Genomic DNA, 15,931 nt, shown 5'->3' on the forward strand with positions numbered 1-15,931 from the left:
AAAGTTATATTTATTGAGTTTAAACGTGAATATGTCTATGAAAGTTTGTATTACTGTACTGTGATAAAAGAGAATAGCATTTTCAGAAACAACGTTTGGATTTGAAATCAAAATAATGGATAAATGTTGCGTTTGTGGTAAACAGCCGCAGATCAGGAGCGGACTGCAAACTCATCCTGTGCGAAAGCAAAATGAGTCTGTGCTGCTTCTGCACCACATACACATACTGTATACGCACTGCAGACGGAGTACGTGTGAACTTGGCGCAACAAATCTAGTTCAACATCTGAGGCAACGCCACAAAGAGCTCTATGACCAATGCAATGGCAAAAAAAAATTTTCTATTCTAGAGACATTTTGTTACACCTATACTTGGCGATTATTTTGCCTTATGTCTGTTCTAGAGACATGTTACAGCTTTTTGATAAAGCTCTAATTGGTTTTCTTTTGGAAATGTTTCAAATTCACACTGAATGCATTAATGACCGTAAAGCATGTCTGTGTCTGTCAAAATAGTGATTAAAATCGAAATCGCAAATTTGATCAAAGAAATCGCGCTAGGTTTTTTTTGTCCATATCGCACAGCCCTATTTGAGAATGTGTCATAACTTGTTGAGGGAAGCGAACAAGGTGTTCTGAAGGTTCTGTGCTTGTCTGCTGGACAGATGTGATGGAGTCACCTTGAATAACACTATGAGACTCATATACAAACCATCAGAAAGCTTGACACGTGTTTACGTTTTTGTTATCCTGGTACCTTTTTACACAAATGGGTGGAGAAGAAAACTGGTTGATTCTGGCCTTTCTTCTTTGATTGATGATTCTAAAGGTGCAATCTGACTTGAGCAAAAAAAAAGTAGCAAGAAACAGATGTAAAGCCTGTAAAATATGTTGTGTACCTGGATGTCGATAGTTCTGCCAACAGTTCCAGTGGACAACAAAACATGGGATGGAACCCTAAAGCTGGATGCACACTGCACGATTTATAATAGTCCGTTACGATTGTTGCTCGTCAGATTGTACGAACATGACGATCATGTCACACTGTGGGATCTCAGATGTCATCAATGTCAGCGCAACTGGTGTTTATTATAGCAAAGACAACGTGTCATAGGAATTCCATGAGCGGGGCACAGGAGCGCCGAAGTTTATGGAGATTAGGAAAAAATCTTTTAAGTCTGATCTTGAAAAACGACAAAAAAAGACAATTTGACGTTTGTCGTAGGAGAAGTCACACCGCGGGACTTTGCGCTAAATCTTCTGACACTGCCAGAACTTCGTCAGAGGTAAAATTTGATCACAACAGTCATTAATCAGCTGTCGGAGAACATGTCAAACTAACAAAGACAACAGATTTTAGCCTAGGATCTAAGGAATCTTTTAGGATTTAAGAAATTTGTCTCAGACGGCCAAATCATGGCCAAAATCGTAGTGTGTGCACAGCTTAAGACAACAAACCAGACTTCTACCCTGTCTTGTTTTTTGTTGCAATCAAATAGTACATTTAATTTGTTTATGTCTAGGCAATCTAGCGGGACTCATTGTAGCTGGGTACACTATTCCTTTTCAGAGTGGACCGCATTCAAATTTCTGCTTATTGGTTTCCAGCATCCCGGCAACAGAGATTGTCCCTCGATGAAGTGATATATTGGCATGCTGTCTCTGAAGGGTACGTAGGTGGCGACTAAGGCGCAATTATCTGCATACAGATGTCCTTTATGGCCGATTGCTCACTTTCACCTGCTCTCATTCAACAGCATCCGCTTCCTCAATCTCTTCACTCCTCCTCGTTTTCCGTTTTCAGCCCCCATTCTGGTACTATTCTGAGTCACGCAAAGCGTGATGCAGGAGGGAAGAGGGAGCTTCCGGGGGCGCCCTCGGGCAAAATGCTGGCAAGTGTGAGAACAGTTACCCAGATAAGGAGCTTGCAATTATGCTTTTGACCCAAGTCCCTTGACAAGCCCTTCTTCCTCCTCATGCTCTCAACCTTTTGTCACTCTTCAAAGTGGCTGTGTCAACCCCTCAATCTCCTGATCTGCACTGTTCTCACAGATCTCAATCCCTCTCTGAAGCCTTAATTTTCTAGCTCTTTCCTTAATCTGAGCTCAAGAGACTCAAGGCTCTCCACTTCATTTCACTACAATGACCAAATAAATCTGTATTGGGTGTGAAGGCTGAACAAGAAAAAGATACTTCAATACTTAAATTGATATTTATTTCAGTGGTCTCACAAATAGCTGGAAACAGGAGACTGGGAGTAATCATTTAAACAGTAAACCAACAAAATACTGATTTTACTGACATTGGCCATTTTGGGATGATCAAATTGTGAATATGTGCATGCACAAGAATTGAAATGGAGGGCAAAAAGAAAAAATGCATTCTTTTGAGTAATTTTAACCAGTAATTGAATAAAACAATTGACAATTTCTAAAATTTGTAAGTTGTAGTCTAAAAAAACAAGCTCACATGCAAGTGAATAAGCATCTGCCTATGGGCACAACCATTCATAAAAGAAGAGTTTAAAACATGTACTGCCCAGCGAGGCATCCGGCTGCCAATCTCCCCCTCTAGAGTCAAGGACTCATCTCCTGTGGAGAAACAGAGGCAAGTCTGCTTACATAAACTAAATCACACAGCTATTCAGAAGAGGAAAACAGGCCAAAAAAACTATGCACAAGACTGTGCCAAGGGATTAGACATATGTGGAGGAATGAGTGGGATATCCATCAGTGTGATTTCCAGGCTGCTGTTCGCCATCAAAAAATGGATAAGCTATCAAAATAGTGAGCGCATGAGCGCAAACATATGGGGCTTCTCTTAAGAAAACTGAGAAACAATGAACAGAAGAAAAAATGAAGGTGAAAAGAGACTGAAAAAAATGAAGAGGGAGGGATGCATAGAGAAAAAGGTATGAAAGAAATGCAGTGAGACAGCTAGAGAGAAAAGCCTCAGCCCACTTGACAGTCAGAGAGTAAAGCAAAGGAAAGCAAACAATTTGCGAGGACAGAAGCTAGCTCTCATGTGCAGGGAATCTGGCTCACAAACAGAGATTATTCTCCCAGTGGGCAGATATTCACATTTAGATTTAGTTATTCAGCAGACACTCCTACTCATATTAGCAGAGTCCAAACATACTGTACGAGTAGCCATTCCTGAATTTATACTTGTACCTACATAAATCAAACTTGATGATGCTACAAAATGCTTTGGATAAAAAAACATCAAGGTTTCTCGACTAAATATTTTAAATTTACAAGCTGGAATAGACAACATATTACTAATCTATGTTTGTTCAGAATCAGCACCACCCTAAAGATCTATCCAGAGTTCCTTCTTGTTCACTTTCTACAGAATGGCAGGGTTGAGCAAAATTCAAAAATGAAGAATTGGCTCCCTTTCAGTTGATTAGTTGAATCTGAATTGAACTGGCCATGCCTCAGAGGAAACTGAAGTGGAATATGAACTGGAATGGCAAGATGAGAAATTTACTGAAAGATAATTCAACAAAATTCAAAGTAATTCCTTCTGGAAAATGGCGTATTCTTCCACACTGCCACACAGAAATTATTAAAGGTGCAGTATGTAATATTGACAGCTAGTGGTTGAAATGGGTAGGCTACTGCAGTCCAAATTCAAAATATTGTTTCTCCCGCCCCTCCTTCTTAAGACTCAACACTCCCACGGGTTGCCAAATTGAGAACACGCAAGAGGAATGAGCGCTATTGACAATGGAAGGCGACAAGCCTTACACACTGTAAGTTGTAAAGTCGATTTATCCACGTTTTAATATTTCTCTGGTCATAAAACGTTTTAGATGGATGCCAAAGCATTTTAGGTCGGGTAGAATCTGCGACCTTGTTTTTGCTGGCTTCCATGGCTGCAAAACGCTCTATTTTCCACCAAGTGGCAGCTCTGGGTGTCGAAATACTATTGGGTAAACTAGCAGTGGGCAGAATCGCACAGACCAAAAACAAAAACAGATATATATTAACAGACGTATTTTTATGCTTACATAAGTCAAAAAAATTACATACAGTATCTTTAAATAAGATGACATCTATAAACTACATATTCATTTCATCTATCTTTTCATCAACCAATTAATACATTTTTCCATAAGGTCTATAAAACTTAAAACTTTCAGGCTTTTTAAAACCATTTAAAGTCTTTGTCATGCAAACATTAAAATAGTCTTATTTGTCTTATACTGTGCTTTTCTATTTAAAAAAGTTACATGATTTCCTTTCTTTATTTGAAGTCTACTTCCATTTAAATTCTATTTCTATTCTGCATCCTGTTTGCTACCTCAATTAAAATTTAATAACTGAATTGGAATTTAAACAGCTTTTATATTTGATTTTGATATAACCAATATAATCCAATATAACCTCTCTCCTCACTGTGTGTTCATCTTGCTTCTAGCTATGCAGTGTTCAGTCATATACTGGCAAGCAGATGAATGAATAAGACTAGGTGAAGCTCACGAAACCTGTCAAGAACATGAGTGATATTTTTTACCCCAAAATCAAGAGAAAAAAAAAAAAGTCTGGCTCAGAATCTGGCCAGCATGTCAAAGATTCAACCATGAATTTCACATTACTTTAGGAGAATGAATGAATGTGTGTCATTTTTCAAAGGGCTGAAGTTGAACCGTATGGACTGCAACTAGGGATGCACGATATATCGGCCACCATATCGGTATCGGCCGTACAGTACAATGGCTCAAACACTCTATCAAATCCATAAAGGAATTGATCAAAGAGAGTTATGCAACGGGAATATATCCCAGATCTTTACCTTAAAGAAATGCTTGCAGCTTAAACTGAGTAGTGGGCACAAAAACTCCCAAATATGACATAGCTGAATGCAGCTTGTAACAGTAGACACTCCACTATATAGTGGATCTATCACATAAGTAGTTACCACATCGCTCAAGTCTGCAAAACTGTAACAACAGAAACACAAGGATGTTTGTTTTTCTTTATGATAATGTGTAGTTACAATTGAACATGTTGTAACATTACAATTCTGACTACATAATTCAGTTTATCGTTGAGGAGAAATACTACACAACAGTTTAATATGAAACATTTCCCACATTGGCATATCACTGGGAGATCCTTGAAACATACTAACAACGATGTGAACAGGTGCATGAGGGGCTTTCTAGTTCTCTGACTCTCAGTCGTGTGAGTAATCCATTAAGAATGAGTACACAAAATCTGATTAGCAACAGATTACGTTCACCTCTCCATTAAATTTGAATTCTAATTACCTTTGAAATAGAAATTTAATGACAGCGTATTTTTGCCATGAGACAGTAATGTGCGATAATGCCTACAGGGACATCTGTTTTATTCACAGGTGAAGCACATCTTGGCACCTTTATTACACCTTCCATATTTCAGGTTACAGAACTAGCCAGTGGCAATAACAACATATAACGCCATGACATTCAAATAATGAGTGCGATCTGGATTACATACAAATAAAGGGAACAGACTGCAGCTACTTTTGGAGAGTATCTACTGACGCCAGGGTGTAGTGAATAAATGGCTCACGTCAGTCATGGGGGGAAAAAAAAACCTGACAGATTTACACAGCAATGACCTGAAATGTGCATCATGCACATTAAATAGACTAGAAGCTTTATGTGCGCACTCAGGTCCCTAAAGGTTTGAGAGCAAAAAATGCTGTGGCAGAAATCATACATAATATAGCTGCATTTTTGCTACACTTGTCTCAAATTTATGTTGGCTGAGCCTGATATCTGGAGCATGTAATCATCACTAAACAATGTGGACACTTTTTGTTGCTGTGAAACAGCTCAGAGTGCAATTTTTCAGTGAAAAACAGGTATTATTTAATTTCTTTAAACAAGTATTATACTCTTTATTCTGTTAAACTGAAATTTCCATCCGCCCACACGTCTGTACAAAAACGTATGGCTTTTTCCCCATAAAACAAAATGTAAACAAATGTTTGTGTCTATACAAAAATGCATTTAAGAAGTGTTTTTCCCCTTTCCCATGTCTTGTCTCACTAAAAAATAGTGCTGGAATATACTATATGACTATATAAATAGTTATAACAATCACACTTTGTCCCAAAATGCAAAAAAATGCTCCAACACTAGTTAGCACACTAGCCAATTCAGGATCAAAGCATTCATTTAAACTGTATGTGGTAGAATTTAGCATGTTTTAATCCAAATGAGGCTTCACAACACATTCAAGATGCCCACATTCAAATCCATTGTTCGTTTACACTGAATTTTAGTCTAACAACATGTGCTCCAAATAAATGTTCTGCAATGCACTTGAATAACACAAAAGTGGGTTGACAGCATGGTGGCTTTGGGAAAAACACATAAATGTCGGATTCCTTGTGCCCAAAGCTACTTTTCATGAAGACTGTAAATAAGAAAGAAAAACACTGTAAGAGAAGTCATAACAAAGGAGAAGGTTAAATGCAAAAAGGGCAAAACTACAATGCTAGTGCATGACCGTTCATGATCAGATACCTTTTGATAGCACAGACTCTAAAAGGCATTGTGTTACTTTGACAGTGTATCTGCGATTATGCATAACAATGCCTTCAAGTTCAACGCGGCATAAGAACACACGTAAGATCTTGTACAAAGTCATTCAGACACTTTGGACAGCTCAAAAGACAGAAGATGTGTGTATGTGTCCCTAGTGACTGTAAAAGGGTAACCGGCAGCATACTTACACTGACTGACTTCTATCATGTGGAGTGGCATATCAAAAGTGAAGGCTGGCTGATTACATGCAGTGCAGTAAAGGAGTCCTCTCACTACCTGCATCATATCCAGGAGGAAAATAGTGCCTCAAGGGATACTTGAATATCACCTGATCAGATCTGGGAATGTTACCTTCTCATTTAGGCAGCAAAGATATTTCTATGAGTCATGACAGAAAAATCAATAATCTACCCCTAGCTACTCTCAAGATCGCCTCCAACTGAGAATATTTATTCAACAAAGACTAAAGGTAGATTTATTTCTTCTCTGTTTTATGTGTAATTAGGGGTGATACTTGTGTCGTCCAACTTTTATGGCGAGACCATGGTTGTGCCCTTAAGCATTTTGATTGAACAATAGGCCATAATTCTAAATTGAATGGAGGTCATGGGGTCTTATTGGATGCATATAACTCAGCTTTCTTCTGCTTTTGCACTATATGACTTGGAGGATCATTTAGACTCAAATTTGTGGAACTTGTAAAGATTCTCAAATTTAATGTAAAGAAATAAGCATGTACAAATCAGCAGATCTCCAGGAATTCTTCCTTTCCTATTTCTGTCTACAGTGTACATCTGTTTAATGTGAATAGAAGTCAAGTAAACTAAACTGACAGGGTGGTATTTTTGTGACACACATTGCACTTGAAATCCACAAAAGTGTAGCTAGTTTATGAAATAAAAAGCAAAGAAAAAAATAATAATAGTAGTGTAGACCACCATACCAGGATCCATGGCAATTCAACAAACTGGAATAACTAAAGTGCCTTTATGAATACAGCCACTAAGGGGCCAAGGTTTGACTTGTTATCATGACCCCAAGAAACACTGCTGGTAAATGCCAAAACTACACTGTCTGGCTGCAAAAACTTTCTTGATTGTTTGCCATTCAAATTGGTCTGTTTTCAGATTTGGTCTTTTTGATGCACAATTTTGTTATATTGTAGATGTTTTTCCAGTGCCAATTTGTTTTTGTAGGGCTCCTAAAAGTAGGCCTATCTGAAACACAATTTTTACCTTTCTGCTGCCTTTCAAGATAGTCACATATTGTGCCTTTAGCCAATCAGCATCATTATGACATAATTTCCTATGTCTGAATGAGAACGCTTACAGACAGCTTTCTCATATACATTTCTCCTTAAAGGGGTCATATGATGCGATTTCAATTTTTCCTTTCTCTTTGGAGTGTTACAAGCTCTTGGTGCATAAAGAAGATCTGTAAAGTTGCAAACACTAAAGTCTAAAAACCAAAGAGATATTCTTTATAAAAGTTAAACCGCATAAACACATTTCATTACACCAAATACACAAAATAATGTTCTTTTTAGCAGCATCATATGACCTCTTTAACAAATCGCCATGAACATATGATAATTTGTAATAATAAATAATCCTACTACCTGTTTCACTTCTGTTTCAGTTTTTATAACCATTTCTTACTATGTGTAAGTAAGTTGTTGTTTTTTAGCATGTGTGTTTGGCAGTGTTATTTTTTAGGATTACTGACAAAACTACTGTCGTTTGATTTGTATTTGTTATTTATTTAAATTTTAGTTAAATTATGTCTGAATTTATTATGTCTGTATAGGTCTTTTAAGTTTTACTTTTATTAAATTTGAGTTATTTTAATACTTCAACAAACTAAATGGAAATGAAATAATATATATATTGAATTTATAAATATGTAATTATAAATATGTACAGTGGGGCAAATAAGTATTTGATACACTGCCGATTTTTCAAGTTTTCCCACTTACAAAGAATGGAGAGATCTGTAATTTTCATCGTAGGTACACCTCAACTGTGAGAGACCGAATCAAAAAAAAAAACAGAAAATAACATTGTATGATTTTTTAATAATTAATTTCCATTTTATTGCATGAAATAAGTATTTGATCACCTACCAACCAGCAAGAATTCTAGCTCTCACAGACCTGTTAGTTTGTCTTTAAGAAGCTGGGACACACACCTTCCAAAAAGTTAAACTTTTGTCTCGTCAGTCCACAGAATATTTGCCCAAAGTCTTGGGGATATTTTTTGGCAAATGAGAGACGAGCATTTGTGTTCTTTTTGGTCGGCAGTGGCTTTTGCCTTGGAACTCCGTTGGATTTGCCGTTGGATGTCAGATGCCGTTTTTGCCCAGTCTCTTTCTTATTGTTGAATCATGAACACTGACCTTAATTGAGGCAAGTGAGGCCTGCAGTTCTTTAGATGTTGTTCTGGGTTCTTTTATGACCTCTTGGATGAGTCGTCGTTGCGCTCTTGGAGTAATTTTGGTCGGCCGGCCACTCCTGGGAAGGTTCACAATTGTTCCAAGTTTTCTCAATTTGGGGATAATGGCTCTGACCGTGGTTCGCTGGAGTCCCAAAGCCTTAGAAATGGCTTTATAATCTTTTCCAGACTGATACATGTCAACTGTTTTGATTCTCATCTGTTCTTGAATTTCTTTAGATCGCGGCATGATGTGTTGCTCTTTAAGCATGCTTCACTTTGTCAGACAGGTTCTATTTAAGTGATTTCTTGATTCAACATGTCTGGCAGTAATCAGTTCTGGGTGTGGCTAGTGAAATTTAACTCCGCTTTCTAAAATAACGTGGTTAATTGCAGTTCTTTCATGATTTAACCGGAGGGGGCAATTAATTTTTCACGTAGGGCCACGTAGGATCGGACAGCTTTTTTCCCTTAATAAATGAAATCATCATTTAAAAACTGAATTTTGTATTTACTTGCATTATCTTTGTGTAATATTAAAATTTGTTTGATGATCCGAGTCTTTTAAGTGTGACAAATATGCAAAAAAATTTAAAAACAGGAAGGGGGCAAAAACCTTTTCACAGCACTCTATATGTAGTTGTTTTTTGGTGTTTGGCTTGGTGTTATGTTAGAATCATTATTATACTCTTATGCCTTTTGTTCTTTAATATTTTGAATTGTTTTTAGATTTATTGTTTGTTTTTCATTTAAATGTTAAGTTTTGAAATTGTGTTGTATGCATTTGTCATTTTTATTTAATTTCTTTATTTTTAAAATGTGTATAAGTAGTATTTATAAAGTTTTAGCTTTTAGTTTTGGATCCGTTTTTAGTGGTTTTAATACTACAATTGATTGCTTCTGTTGTCCTCATTTGTAAGTTGCTTTGGATAAAAGCGACTTATAAATGACTAAATAAATAAAATAAAAATAATTTTGAGGAAAAGCTTTTATTTTCTCATTTGCCACCTCTTGTTTATCAGTCTATGAGTAAAAATACAATTCTGAAGTATTTCACAAGCTTTCCTAGAGCAAAAATAAAGTTAAGATTAGCACACCTCGAATTGGAATGCAATTTACATGTCCCACAGGTGCAAAGTTGATAACGGGTTATTATCAGTCCTTTTTTAAACAATTGCTTTGAGGATATTTCCAGCTTTAGAAGTATGATTACATGCATTAGGCAGAAACAGAAACTAAAATCACTTAATAGGTCGATTCCAAAAAGCAGTATATGTTAGAGGTAGTGGGTGTGTGCTGGTAAAAAATAGCATATGTGCCTGTTCTCATACGTGATTCTACATTTATAGCAAGAGGAGAGAAATAATTTCACAACAAAGCTGCTGTTTAACCATTTAAGTTCTTGTTCTCATATTTACTTAAAAGGGATAGTTCACCCAAAAATGTAAATTCTATTACCAATTACACACCTTCGCATTTAAAAGCCCCAAACTGAAAGCTTGAAAATGTAGATTATCTAGACTTTCAATTAGTGGTCAAAAATGATGAAAGAATATTCAAAATATTTTCATTTGCATTCCAAAGATGAACAAAAGCACTTGTGGGTTTGGAACAAGGAGGGTGATCAAATGATGACATCATTTTTATCCTGGTGAACTATTCCTCCACATAATGTAACATGGCAAAAAAAAAAAAAAAAAGATATTATAATGACCATGAGGCAGTGTAACCAAGAACATTTTTCCCTAAGTCATCCCTTTAATATTATCCATCTCATCTGCAAGAACTTGTGAAGTGAAGACAAGTGCTTTATTACCCTGAGGCAACATGGTGCAACATTTACCATAAAAATGAAAAGACGACTCGAGGCAGCATTTGGGGTTCCTCAGTCTGCCACACTGGCAGAACCCACTTGAGAGCCTCTAGGCACCCTTCTGAAGGTGCCTCAAATATTGTGTACTCATAGAAGTTCAAAATATGTTTCAAGTGCCTCAAAGCCTTTTCCTTCTGATGAGGTTACTAAGGGAATTGTTGACAATCTATACAGTTCTTGCATGAAGTTGCCAGTTCTTCAGGGAACTGCCCTTTCAAATGGGTGCCTAGAGGTTGTCCAAAGAGTTCTACCAGTGTGGTAGGCTGACAACCCCAAACAAATAATATTTTTGTATATTTACAGTGATGTTCCACTAAGGGCAACAAAACCATTTTGTACACATTTTAAACACATGATGCATATAATATGACAACAATGTTAAATATGAAGGGATGTCATAAACCAATAAAAAGTTTTGTTTTGTTTTATTTTCTTGGTCACACTACATCCTGCTGGTCATTTTAATATCATTTTCTGGCATGGAGCAGTGTTGCACATTTTTATCTGAAGAACTGCATTGAGAAAAGCTATTTTAATTGATTTTTCTCCCATCATAAATAATTCACATATTTGTATGCTATGTTATTTATGCTGTTAGGAATCGCTTGAATGTGTTTGTTACATGCAGGCACTATAGATTGCATGCATATTGCAGATTTTATATATAAAACAATGTTATATGTCTTAAACGATTTGATGTTAGAAATTGTCTCTCTTGCAAAACAAAACATTTTATAATTTCATAGCAACTAAAAAATTAAGTGTGATACCATTGCTAACATTTCCTTGCACTTTTATCAATAAATAAATAAATAATTTAGCTTGAAGCTCCAAATAGTTGATAGGTAACACAGGTAGGCTACTGTATATGATCACAGTAAACAAACATTTAAAAGTGGGATGCCCAAGAATTTGCAGTTGACAGTCTTACAAATCTTCTTTAAAACCTGTAAAAGTACTCTTTGCAACTACTGAACCAAAACTCTGAGCCCCTGACCGATGCGTTGGGTGTAAAAGACAAAAGTTTGCCTCAGTGAACAGGTTTTTGGCAGCGGCGGTTTCAATGGATTGAGGTGAGCTCGGCACGCGCGCGTTAATTTAAAGCGCGAAATATTCCAAACAGTGGTTTAACGGTCACTCACCTTCTGCTGGCGGCGAGCCATATCTGTGGGCTGTTTGGCGTTAAACGGATACGCGATACATCTCAACACAAACACATAAATTTGTAGTTTAATTTTCCTCTCCGCTTCTTCTTTCTTAAGTCTCTCCTGCTCGGTTTTGTCCGCATCGGCGGGAGAAGGTACCGGCTCCTTGGTTTGGGTTCGCGGTGCGTCCGACGTCTTTTCAGGTTTGGGACTCTTTTTAATAGGTTTCCCGGTTTTAACGGGCGGTTCGTCCTCAGGTGGTAGTTCGCCCTCAGATTCATCGCTGGAGGACGGGTCCAGCATAGTCGACACCCGAGAGGCGACAACTCCTCGCAGCTGTGGGAAAAGCGAGGAACCCCGAGAGGTTTCTGACGACCTCGACCACAAAAGCGGAGGTTTTTTTCTGAGAGAATGTCAAATGTGTCAGTCGCGAGACTTTTGAGGGCGGAGTCAATCCGAGAGCGATTCGGAGAAGGTTGGATTGAGCAACATTCTTTATTTCTCTCTTGTGAAAAGAGCGAGCGCGAGGAGGTTAGTGGAGGAGAGTTATGCGAGACAGGTAAGCAACCTGTGGCATGGACAACATGCAACACGTGGGAGGTTCCCTTCTTAAAGGTGCAGTCTGTAGATTCCGATGCAACTTGCAAACTATTGTTTTCGTGTTAAATTTACACCACTATTAATTGGTCAAACATTAATACATTCAACACTGCACCTATTCATTTTTATTATCCAATGCCAATCAATCCCACATAGACAAACAGGTTCACAAGACAATTCTATACCCCAGTCTCTTGGCAGGCAGTGTATAGATAGAAAAGACACAAACTAGAAATGGCGATTTCTAATATATACTTGGCGAAAAAGTATATTTTTAAGTGTATATATAAAATACAGATGCTGAGACCCTAATCAGACATAATTCCTACAAATGAGAGTTAAATGTACAGTCTGTTTTGAAATATTCCATCAACTGAATGATCAACAGCAAAGTGCAAAACATTACAATCCATTACAAGCTGTTTATCCCTCACAGACTCGTTTTCAGTCACAGATAATTAAATTTGAAATTTAAAAATGTAACCTTCAGACCACGGAGTATGCAACCACCAAACCAAAATCATGTACTCCAATTCAAATCTGAGAGCAAAATGAGAATTATCAACCATTTTTGTCGAAATGCTCTTCTGAACAACAGAAAACTATCTGTAAAAGCAAACCACGGTTCATATTCAGCTTGCTGACCTGTGCACCCAGGGAGAATGACTGCAGTGACTCACAATAAGGCTTGCAGAAAAGCTATTGCCTGATTGTTAAACTCATCAGTCCTTGTACAATCATTAAGTATATAAGTATTAAATAATACATAATCAGGTTAGACCCTTCAGACAGCCTGTCATTACCTCAGACACAACTGAACAGTGACCTTGAATCACAATGGCTGCAGGATCCGAGCATGAATTTTCATAACGTGGGTAGTTTACAGAATTAGTTCTCATCACTGCCTCACTCTGAGAACAAATATTAGCCCAAGCCCATTCAAATGGCGCATTAGAGCCTACTCTTTTGTTTTACATCAGCTTTAAAGTCTCATGTATTTTAATTATTATATAATTTTGTTTTGCGATCTTTCGCCCTAATTAAATGTGAAAGAAGTTAGGACAGATGTACTTTCAGAGCCATTTTTTCTGTGTAGGTGCATTACTTATCGCTAAACAACCACCGCTTATGTACAGAAATAGATGACAATTTTTCTTTGTAACCTCATTTTATCAAAGTTAATCAGCCTCTTGAATCTCTTTGATAAGTCTGCCACACAGACTAGATTTGTCAAAACATTCAATTTTGAGATTCAGTAATTAGACATGAGACAATCCACTCAGTGCACAGTTCAATTAACACTGATAGATTGCAAAGCATTGTTTATTAAAATCAGTATGAATTCCCACTAAAACATGATGACTGTAAATGTGTCACATGTTCAGTTTGTTTTGTCTTAGTTTTCATTGTTTTTCCTTATCTGGTCATGTTCCTGTCTTCATTAAGTTCCTTTGCTCATTGTTTAATTATCCTGTATCGCCTGTGTCTAGTTTATTACCCTCGTTTGTCTTGTATTTAAGCCCCAGTCTGTTCAGTCTTTGGTTGTCTGGTCACAGTTATTCTACGTTGTGTTTCGGATTGTCCGTCTGACTTTTTATTATTAAACTGAAAGTTTGGTTTGCACCAGCTGTCTCTTTCGCCTTCCTCCTGACACAGCCGTGACTAAATGGTTCCAGATATTTATTTAAATGTTTTTTTTCTTGCCAAAGTAGTGAAACACACGAAGAACACACAAGACAGAAAGTAACCATCTCACAGTTTTAGTCGTAACAAGAAACATTTTACATTAAGCACATACAGTATGAACAATGGATGTCAACCAAATTTGACATTGAGTTTCCATTCAAAATACAAAATTCTGTAAGAGTGAATTTTAAAATGGTATTGAAACAAACAAAAACATTGTAAAGTTAAAAACAAAATGTATCCTTGATATTTGAACCAAAAACCTGTTAAACGATCTAATTCTCTGACTGATGCCTTTGAAGCTCAATAGGAGCACTGGCTAGAAATGCTCACTTTTTGCAAGAAATCAAACAGCTGAGTAACTCACCTAAAACCAATAGCTATTATTTTCTAGCCACTGTTATGTGAGAGTTTGTGCCTAATGTTGAAAGTGAGAATGTGTACTTTCTTGAAAATGTTGTCTGTTATTTACTCTTTAGATCTCCTTTTTTCACAATGGAATTTCGACATTCTACTCATACAGTTCACTTATCTGTATATATGTACAGGCAAGCATATAACAAAAATATACAACTCTATAAAACATTAAGTGCTATGTTAACTGACGGAACTAAACCTGTCATGCAAACTCTGCTTAAAGCTAAAGAAATATCTTTAATATAATACATTTTGTATAAAAATTGCAGTTGAATTGTACACCAAACATGTTTTTAACAGCTTTTACTAGTCTCTTTGAACCCCTCAAAAAAAAAAAGGAAATGGTAAAAGGAATCATGGACTTGAGCCATTGATGACAAAGATTATTAAAATGCTTAAAATACAAAAACATATAAACAATGACGTTCAAACTGAACCTCTCATGGAAACCAAAGCTTTAAGTCTGTTGTATTGCCTAATCGAAGCTGGTCATACAATCCTGCCCAAGTGATCCAAATAAGTAATACATTTGGATTGTGGGCTTTGCACTGTCAACAATTCAGCCAATGTCAAGGGGTCCCATGTAAATTGAAAACTAAATGTCCACATTTGTAAAATATTCACAGAGATGGTCATACTCCAGTGCCGTTTACAATCGGTGCCCAGTCTGGGTAGGTGTCCAAGTTAAGCAGAGGTGTTCCCCATGTAGTAAGAGCTAATATGACTGTAAGAACACCTATAACATTTACGCCCAGACCTGCCTTCACCTATAGTGACAAGGAAAACCATACAAAGCTCAGTTACTGTATAATATAAGATTTACCATTGACATTTTATGAAATGTACATGTGAAATGATCCAAAGGAACAAAATTGTAGGGACTCACCATGTCCATGCTTGTCAGATGACCATATGTGAAGACAATGGCATTAGGAGGATTAGAAACCGGAAGCAGGAATGAAAAGGACACACATAGGGCCGTAGGAATCAGCATGTACAGAGGATTCACTCCAATTGCCTCAGCCTAATAAAGATCATTTGTGATGAGAACATTCCAAAAAAATGATGTAAAAGTAATATTCTTCATACACTATATTGCCAAAAGTATTGGGACACCCCCTTCTAATGAACAGGTTTGACTACTTTAGTAATTTCCATGAGAACAAATCTTAATGTTTAAGCATATAATGATTGTGACGAGTGGGGCGGGGCCGGTGGAGTGAATGATAATGAG

At 37.0% G+C, this 15,931-nt stretch overlaps 1 protein-coding gene across 1 annotated transcript in view; it reads right to left on the reverse strand.

The window, feature by feature from the left end:
• Positions 1 to 12,559, reverse strand: part of cadps2 (Ca++-dependent secretion activator 2) — a 159,301-nt gene extending 146,742 nt beyond the window's left edge. Inside the window, exon 1 of the mRNA XM_016290322.1 lies at positions 11,992 to 12,559. Coding sequence (XP_016145808.1) covers positions 11,992 to 12,297 — 306 coding nt within the window. The 5' untranslated portion in view covers positions 12,298 to 12,559. The remainder of the gene's footprint in view (positions 1 to 11,991) is intronic.
• Between the last annotated feature and the right edge of the window lie 3,372 nt (positions 12,560 to 15,931).

This window comes from Sinocyclocheilus grahami, unplaced genomic scaffold, assembly GCF_001515645.1.
Source record: "Sinocyclocheilus grahami isolate Dianchi unplaced genomic scaffold, SAMN03320097.WGS_v1.1 scaffold257.1, whole genome shotgun sequence".
NCBI lineage: Eukaryota > Metazoa > Chordata > Actinopteri > Cypriniformes > Cyprinidae > Sinocyclocheilus > Sinocyclocheilus grahami.